At 46.1% G+C, this 9,282-nt stretch overlaps 1 protein-coding gene across 1 annotated transcript in view; it reads right to left on the reverse strand.

Annotated features, from left to right (window-relative positions):
• Positions 1-6,618, reverse strand: part of OPALIN (oligodendrocytic myelin paranodal and inner loop protein) — a 13,627-nt gene extending 7,009 nt beyond the window's left edge. The window contains exons 1-3 of the mRNA XM_011373978.1: positions 6,526-6,618; positions 4,022-4,057; positions 594-629 (exon numbers count right to left, since the gene is read on the reverse strand). Of these exons, the coding sequence (XP_011372280.1) occupies positions 594-629; positions 4,022-4,057; positions 6,526-6,528 (75 nt within the window). The 5' untranslated portion in view covers positions 6,529-6,618. The remainder of the gene's footprint in view (positions 1-593; positions 630-4,021; positions 4,058-6,525) is intronic.
• Between the last annotated feature and the right edge of the window lie 2,664 nt (positions 6,619-9,282).

Genomic DNA, 9,282 nt, shown 5'->3' on the forward strand with positions numbered 1-9,282 from the left:
ACATGACGAATCCATCCATGTAACCAGCACCCAAATGAAGAAACAGAACATTGCCAACACCCAAGAAAGGCCCCTCATACTCCCTTGTATAACCACGATCCAGAGATCTCTCCTTGTAGATTAGTTTTGTCTGTTTTTCAACATCATCTAGATGCACACGGCAAGTATATTAAGACAGTCCTCACTCAACAGTGTCAATAGGTTCTTGGAACTTTGGAGAAATAATGTATAATGAAACCAATTTTACCATGGACTAATTAACATAAACAAGAGTTCTTATAGCATCTCATCAATGTCAAAATGAAACAACATTCAACTAAACGACCTTATTCCAGGACCTGCCATACTCTTTTGTGTCTAGCTTCTTTTGCTCAACACTTTGTGAAACTCATCTGTGATTTTGTACGCTCTCCCCACTTTTGAGCTGAGATGGTCATAAGAATTATAGTTGAGCCGGATTCTGTGTTTGGTGACAGTTCACACATCAAACTTTATCTAATCCTCAGAACAAATGCATGAGATGGGTAGAGCATTGTTAGTCTCATTTTATAAATGACCAAACCAAGGCTCCAAAATTTAAGTAGCCTACTTACTGCTTCTTTCCCACCTGTAACAACTGGAGAGGAAGTCTGTGTGGAAAAAGAACATACATCTTAAGAAAAAAAAAAAATCTACGTAATGCATATTATATAAGACAGTCAAAGGTGAAGCTATATGCCTAAAGTTCACCCCTTTGCTAAACATTCTATTAAAAACAATAAATGACAATTGCCAAATGGAACCTTACTTGATTGCTTCCCCAATAAGAATGAAATTTGGTTATGAGGAGAGAGAATTCAGAAACTCAGCTGAGGTCTTTGTTTTTCACCCCCGTGGACTTGCCATAACACCTTTTTGCAACTCGAAGAGGCTTTCTCCTGTCCCTAGCTAGTACCCACATCCTTCTCAGCACTCTTTGAGCCTACCTGCTAGAGGGAAAAAAATATAAAGACAGGCGGAAGCGAGGCTCTTTAATTATCCTGTATTATTTTCAAACATGCAACGAAGCAAATGGCTTTGGGGGGATCTGCAGTTGTGAACCATGCATGTTCCTGGGGTAATTCCACATTGAATGGATACACTGCATGTTTCTGCTTCACATCTCCACTTAAGAAGGGCCACCGGATCACACCATTTTTGAGCTATTTCAGGTGACCTTACCTGGATCAGTAAATCTCAGAGTAGTGATTTATTATGCATTTGCAACTAGCCCATATAAACTATGGTAAGTGGTGTGGTGTGGGGTCGAGTGTAGGTCCTGGGCTCGCTGCCTGAAGTGGAACGGCGATGTCCCGACTCACAGATTAAGGGGCCTCATTTCTTCATCTATAAAATAAGGACGTTAGAACCTATTCCTAGAGCTGTTATGAGCACCAGAGTATAAGCTTTTGTCATCCCTTCAAACTTGGCAAAGCTCTGTGCAGACCTATTATTAATTTAATGTTATCATCAACCTCCGTGAGTACATTTGAGTCCCTGGGACTTAAGCTTTTGACAATTATTGTCTACTGACAAAAAGAAGAAAAAAAGGAACTAGATCTCAGAGAATTTATGGGCTTTTGTCCAAGGTTCTTCAGATAACCATAAATCTAACTTGAACTTGAGTGTTCCAAGCCTAGGCCTCTTTCCCAGAGAGTTCCCACCAAAGGAGAAATGCTATAAAGGAAGTATTAACACTTGGTACTTAAATGGTTACAGTTTTATCTAAATACAACCTAATCCCCGACCCTACTATATTACCTTAATGCTGCATTTGCCTAAAGCGTTCAGTTTCTCTGGGTTGTGGTAAGAGTTGAATATCTTCTCAGGTAAGATGTTCTATCTTCGGGTTACACAAATTTACAGGGGCTGGCTCTGACCCCCCAAAAAGGAGTTAACTCTAAGGATTCAGGGATGCTTCATGGAGCCTCAGAGTGGCGGGAATCTAGTTTCTGCAGGGACCAGAGCTAAGGACTAGGAACTTGCCAGGACCAAAGCCATCCCTTCTGGGAGTCTCTCCATCTCTCGGCCTTTCCCTTGCACTCTGCTTTGTATATTTGCTTTCTTCTTCCTCTCTCAAGATGAATTTTCCTGCCCTCATGAACACCTGCTAATTGTACCAGCTAATGATTATGGAGTACTTACTATGTGCCAGGCTATTGAAGTAATTTTCCTGTATTGGCTCATTTATTCTTCACAACGGCCAGTGAAGCAGGATTATAATCCCCATTTTTACAGATGAGAAGAGGCACAGAGCAGTGAAGTAACTCGTGTGAAGTCACACAGCCCTGAGTGGCAGATGCCAAGTAGTCTGGTTCCAGAGTCCAAGGTCTTATCCATTGTGCTACACTGTCTTCCATGACCAAATGCGGCACCTTAACCCAAGTTTTGTACTCGACAGTTCCATATGGCCTGCCAGGGACCGTCTTGCATATCTGGTCCTGTTTCCAACTCCTCGCAGAGGCTCTGATGAGCTAGTAGCCACTTCTCTCCCCCACCTCCCAGTGCACTGGCATTCGGCTGCACCAAAAGGGAAGGTTTATGTGGTGGAAACCTAACTGCCAGGTAGGGTGACCAACTGTCCCTGTTTTCCAGAGTTTGCCTAGGTTGTAGCACATTCAGTGCTAAAACCAGACAGTCCCAGGCAGACCAGGATGGTTGATCAACCTACACAAGTTCAAAGGGAGGAAGGGACGGTTCTCAGGGCTGCTAACAAAGGAGGTACTGCAAAAGGTGACAACTAGCATCATAAGGACCTTTCTCTCACCTCACTCACCTCTGTTGCCCCAAGCAATGGCTTCTTACTTCTGAATTCTCTTCATAGGGTAGGCCAAGGCAGGATAAGGCACAACCCAGGGGCTCTACAGACTTGCTAAGCTCGAGCAGCCAGGGGGAAGGTTCCAGCAGTGACCATATTAAAAGATTTTAATAGTTAAAGGATAGGGGAATTTGTCTGCAGACAACAGGCAGAACTAAAGCAGGAAGCAGAGTGAGCCAGGGAGGTTCAGAAGGAAGGGCCCCACCAGGTGGGTGGAGTGGGGGCCAGAGGAGTCGGGGGACAGATGTCCAGAGCAGCCAGCAGTGGGCACCAGAAGGCGGGCAGTGAGTCACAAGGTTCTACGTCCCTGCGGCTCTCCAGAACCATGCCCCCACGTTACAGTAAACATGAGCCCTGGCTATGTTTCCTCTTACCAGATAAACTCGGCTTATTCTCTTTAAATAACCATATAAATTATCAGAAACATTTGGCACAGCCAAACTCACAAAAACCGGGCCGGGACAATGCCCAGTTCAACCACAGTAGCACTACTGGTCAAAAAACAGCCCTGGCTGTTTCCTCTCTCCACAGCGTGAGAACTGATGATAAAAGATCAGTTCTGGATTGAAACTATATGCCAATATCAACTGAAATTTTTATTCTTACTTGCAGCTAAATGTCATAATCAAGAGCCCCAAAACGTTCATTCTTGTTGACCCAAAAATTCCCCTTCTAGACTATATACTAAGGAAATCATCTTAAGGGCAGATAAAGATTGGTCTATACCTGTGTTTATCACAAAATTATTCCTAACTGTGATTAAGCAATTAGGAAAATAATTCACTTGAAGAAGTATCACTTGGCCATCCTCAGTTATGGTTATAACAGCTGATGGAAAACACTACATGTAAAATTATATGTAGAGTCAGACACAATGGTACAAAGACAACCAATGTCAAAATCTACTCAGACAGGACTGAAGGGAGTGATATTTTCTGCTGATGGGAATTTGAGTGGGTCTTTTATTTTTCTTTTTTATTGTTTTCCTTTACAACGTGTATATTTATAGTTTTCATAATTGAAAACATTTCTCTCAGCGTCCCCCAACTCTTTATAAGTGCCTTTGAAGAACTGTGTACCTTATCACTCTACATGAGGTTAATGTGACGGCGTTTTGGAGGCCTAGGATAAGGTCTGCATTGATGTCTTCTGACTTACCTGGTGAGTGAGGACTGCTGTACTTACCGTATTGGCCGGCAGTGTGAAGTTCAGTGAAAAACTCTACGAAAAAGAAGAAAACATGAAAACTCCCGAGAATGGTCAGCCAGGCTCCTGACTCCTCCATTAATGTCACTGATCCTGGCAGATTCCAAGAGAACTTACTCGTCTCACAGACTGTCAGCCCCAATGTCCGCTTCTAAACTTGGCCCCCAAAGAGGGCAGAGGAACAGAGGAGCCTGAGGTCATTGGTTCCTCCCTCAGCACTGAGTCAGTCTTGCCCCTCTCCTCTCCCAGGTCCTGGACAAGGCCCAGACTAAGGGCTAGCCACCAATCCACAAAGGTAGCAAAAACATTACAAGAAATTCAGGAAAGTGCTAACGATTTTTTTTTTTTTTTGCCCCCCACCACCCCCACCCCACCCAGGAACTTTCAGGGAGGAAACTGTGTGAATTTAGATGTACTTGGTACTTCCTGCTTGGGATAGAAAGATCCCCAAGGGGCATGCTCCAACAAGAAACCTGCTTCTTAAAACCCCTTCCCAGGAGGGAGAATCTGAGGAAGACAAGGCCTATGTTTTTGCTGAGTCCAAGGCAGAGGTTCTGAGCTGGAGCTGAGCTAGTCAGGACCACAGAAGAAAAGCTAGCCCTTCTCTACCCTCTCCTCGCTCAGCACCCAGCCTCACCTCTCCCCCAAATATGGTGTCAATATTTAAAGATCGTGGGCTCGACGGGGCACCAAATTGTTAGCCTATTCTGGTGCCCACATATCAGGGTCCGTCCCTACCCAGGGCCTCTACTGGCTCCTTCCTCCTCCCCGGCCCCACCTGTCACTGCAGTTAGGGCTCATTGATGCCAGTCTTTCTGCTATCATTTTTTACCAAGACCAAGACAGACATTTTTCTAGGACAACGTTAGAGCAAGTGGGCCATCATCGTAGGTTAGGTTCTTCCTGCTCAAGGGACCCAAGCACTGCCCTTCATGCTAACACCAACCAAGCCCACACTGGCTGGTCATGGCATTGAATACAGCTGCCCAGAGCTTTATCTCATCAGCAAGTACTGGGTACTGATGTCAGCAGGCCCAAGACAAAGCTGCCTTTGGAGGAACAGCAGAAGGGACGGACAGTGACAAGCAAGCCATTGCACGTGCTGTTTATCAATATTTGGATGACAGAGATTTGGGCCAATTTCAGAAATACATTTATATTTTTAGAAACACTACAGTGCTCTCATGGAGAGAAAAACATCACGTAAATTTGGGCGGAGAAGAATCTGACACAGTGTTCTTTAGAGAAGCAGCTGGGAGGGGTGAGGCAACCCTGGATTTGGAGTTATCTCATTTGGATTCAAATCCAGACTCAGTCACTTAGTAGCTGTGTGGCCTTGCAAACGTGGCACAAACTCTCTGCTACTTCCTGACAACGAATCTATTCTCCCAGGTTCAGGTTTTCCATCCTCAAAATAGGGATTGATTAACTTGCCCTGCCCATCTCACTGGATGAGCCCAAAGGAAATAACATCTTTAGCAACTCTGTCCAAACTGAAAAACACTCTAGCTGTGTGAAGGTTCACACGATGTCATATTCTTCAAGACCTGGCCAGCACAGAACGATGCTCAGGGAATTCTTGTTGGATGGAACCACATGCATGGATCGACAATATTCAAAGTACTGGAATTAGGTACAATACACATTGCTAAAATATAGCATTGTTAGTCTAAGCACAGTAATATCTACATAATGGTTCCGATGGCACTTTAGGATCTCAGTGGCTAAATGTCACTTGTTGTAAGTTGGCTCTTTGTGAGGGAAAGGAGGGAGAGATGGGATAATTACCCACTGCTCTCGAGGGTATGCTGTATGTCAGACACTGCACTCATAACCTCCCCATGAGGGGAGTGCTCTCTCCCCACACCCTGGGCAAGGGGACCGACCCAGACAGGTTCCTGAAGGTCACCAGCTGCTAAGTGGTAGAGGCTGGGCATAGATCTTCCTAACTCCAAAGCCTGAAATCCACTCCTTTAAATATTCTCTTTCATAAAGGAATCACGGGAGCCTCTTCTGTTTTCCCTTCTAACTTAGCAAACTTCATTTGATTGAATCGCAACCAAATTTCTATCACAAGTCAATTTTTAAAAAGGTGGAAAGTTTCCGATGCAACTTATGAATATCTAGGTTGCTAAACAGGTAGCAGAGGGCAGACTGAACAGTAAGAATAAAGGCAGTGACCAGACCCACCGCTTCAAGTGGGAAATGAATGCAGCTGAAGCATCTACTGCGTGAGGGTGTTAGAAACCAAACCTTAATGTTAAAATAAAAGATGAGATCAGCAAATATTTAACAAGAATTTTTTTAATTGTTAGTATTTTTCATATACGTACATCATTTAAAACCAAGTCCCTTGAATTCACTGTACCAAAGCTACAGTTATATTAGAATTAGGAGATGTGAGCTTTAAAAGCTTGGGAGTTGTTTTTATAGAGAGGACGAAGGTCAGGCTGAGAAGAGAGGCTAGTTCTGCTCTCACTTACCATTCCGACACCCTCCAAAGAGCCTTCTCCAAACCCTGCCGTTGGCAAAGCTCCTTTCTCGCTGGAGATATTGGCTTGTCTTTCACATTTGTAGAAACATCCAGCTGGGAGAGCAAGGGTGACAGGGCAAGAGGTGGCTCCAAGAGAGCCCTGGCCAAGCCATTTATGGTCAGGGGAGTAGCCAAGTCCTCGGCCCATCCCTCGGGGAAGATGGTCTCCTGCTCCATGGCCACTGTGTACAGCCCAGGTCGTCCACCCTCTTTGCCTTTATTTCCTGTCCTCCTTACTTTTCAGGCCCCCTTTTCAGTTGCTCCTTCAACTCAACAAAGAACCCACAGCTGGCCCGAGAGTGTGGAGGCTCCTGCAGCTGGAAGCTCTTTAGAAACAATGGGTTAAACAGGCTGAGGCTGGCTGTTCCTTCCTCAGCTGCCAAGCCTCAGTGTTGACCATGGTCCCAGCAATGACAGAGTCACATGTTACCAGCATCACTGCAGAGGACGCCTGGGAGATGGCTGTTGGAACCCGATCTGTGTTTGAGGCAGGGCTGTAGCTGCCACAGTGAACACACTCCCTGGTGGATGAGCTGCCTGGTGCTGAGTTTGGCCTTGCCCCTTTTCTGTTCTCATGCTTTGAGTGTGGACTCTCCTAGAGCTGGAGGAGGCTGGAAGAAGCTAGCAGACATGGACTGCCTTTTCTATCTTATGAGATTTCTGTTAAGAGTTTGCTTCTTTGAAACAGTGAAGAAGTTGGAGTCCCATGCCAACAAAAAACAGAATTAGACCAATGAATTCGATCATTTAAATTAGTACATTCCTTCACTTATTCAACAAGTCTTCCTTACACCTTCTATCTGCTGAGCATTACTCTGGGCGCTGTTCTCAGCATTGGTGATGAAGACCACTGAAGCCTCACCTCGTGGGGAATGTACCAGCAAGAGCAGGCAGACGACAATCAGAACAGGTGAAACCACTGTGGAGGAGCAAACGGGGGAAGGGAAGAGTGAGCAGGGCGACCTGGAGGCAGTCGCTGTAGCTGTCCAGAGAGATGACATTTAAGCTGTGTGCGAAAGATGAGGAGAGAGTCTCAGGCAGAGGGAAGAGCAAACTCAAAGCCTGGGGGCTGAAGCAGGCGTGGTGCCCCTGTACCTGGAGAAGGGAAAACTAGGGAGAGACCCCAGAAGGGGTTAAGGACAGAGTAAGTTAGGGACCTATAATGTGAGCGTGGCAGGGCACAGTAAGATTTCTATTGTAGAGCAGTGGGAAGCCTTTCAAGGGTTTTAAGTGGGAGGGGGAGCCCGATCTGATTGTTGACCAAGTTCACCTGGCTCCTCTGTGCATCCTGGATTATAGGGGATGAGAGTGTTAACCCGGAGACTGGTTAGCAGAGGCCGAGTGAGAGATGATGGTGGCTGCCCTAGGATGGGACAGTGGGGGCGAAGAGCAGTGAGAATGGGTTTGTGACTTATCGTGGAGGCAGAGGCAATGAAAATGGATGAAGAAAAAAAATGTGGGACAAGGGAGGGGGGAAGAGGCAAAGGAAAGAGCAGATGAAGCCGACTCCTGGGTTTGGGGCTTGACTAACTCAATTGTTTAGTTGGGTAATACCGGAAAAACGAATCTGGGGCATGAGATCCAGCTCCGAGATACTGTCCCAGACAAGAGCAACGTGGTCTCTGCCTCATGGGGCTTCCAGTTCCTAAGACTCCTCGGTGATGCCTAAACTGAATCTACTGGTGCCTATATGTCACCGGACATAGTTCAGAGAGACCTGTGTTTAAAGCCTTAGCTGCTCTTCGAGAAGCCGTGTCGTCTTAGGCAAATGAAGTAACTCCTACCAGCCTCAGTCCCAAGCTATTAAAGCAATGACTGGATTATTTAAAACAGCTGGTACAAATTATGTTTCTAATTTTGCTTGGTGGGCATAGAATCACACCTGGACCAGGTAACTGAATAAGAAACTCCAGTTCATGGCCCCAGTCCCCTCCAGCTAGGCTGTCTGCGGATGGGCAAGGCCAGTAAGATCCTTTTTGATCCTTTCTGTTGGCTATGCATCCACTGGTCACCAATTTTCCCTCCGATGGACATTTTATTCTTTTAGAGAACTGCTGTGATCTCTAGTCAGTGGTGCCCTGGCCTAAGTGTCTGGGTCAGTCATGGTTCTCCGGTCACAAGCATCTGATTAATTTAAGAAGTAGAATTTATTGGTTAAGGATACGGGAGCTCACAGAAGGGATAGAGGGCCAGGGAACTAGGCTCTGGGAAGGTGGCGCTAGGTCGTCCCCGAGGCTTCAGCAGCAGGAACGCCGAGACAGTCCTCTTGGGAGGTCCTCCCAGGGAAAGTGAGCTCTAAAATAGCTCAGCCCTTTTGCCCCTTGCTCAAGACTCCAATTGCAGGAAGAAGATCCGATTGATCTGGCTTGGGTCGTGTGCCTAGGGAGGACCTGCCACCTGGCTGATGGTCTGCCCAATGGCAGTCTCCAGCATGAGACCTGGTGGTTCTGCAGGTGGTTCTGCAAAAGGAACTTGATGGCATCAACCGAAGAAGAGGGAATGGGTGAAGTGAGGGGGCTCGCCTCCTCCGCAGGTATCAGACCTGGGAATTATCTCCTTAGAAATTGCAGAAGGAAAGCCCTTAGTGGGCGAGAGGTTAGTAATTTGCCACCATTCAAATTTATACAAGCCCAACCACACTGATGGCCTGCCAGGCAACAATTGGTCAGTTTAAAAAGCTGGTCCATTCTAAATGGTGGCCTTATTC

This window comes from Pteropus vampyrus, unplaced genomic scaffold (genome assembly GCF_000151845.1).
Source record: "Pteropus vampyrus isolate Shadow unplaced genomic scaffold, Pvam_2.0 Scaffold238, whole genome shotgun sequence".
NCBI classification, from domain to species: Eukaryota; Metazoa; Chordata; class Mammalia; order Chiroptera; family Pteropodidae; genus Pteropus; species Pteropus vampyrus.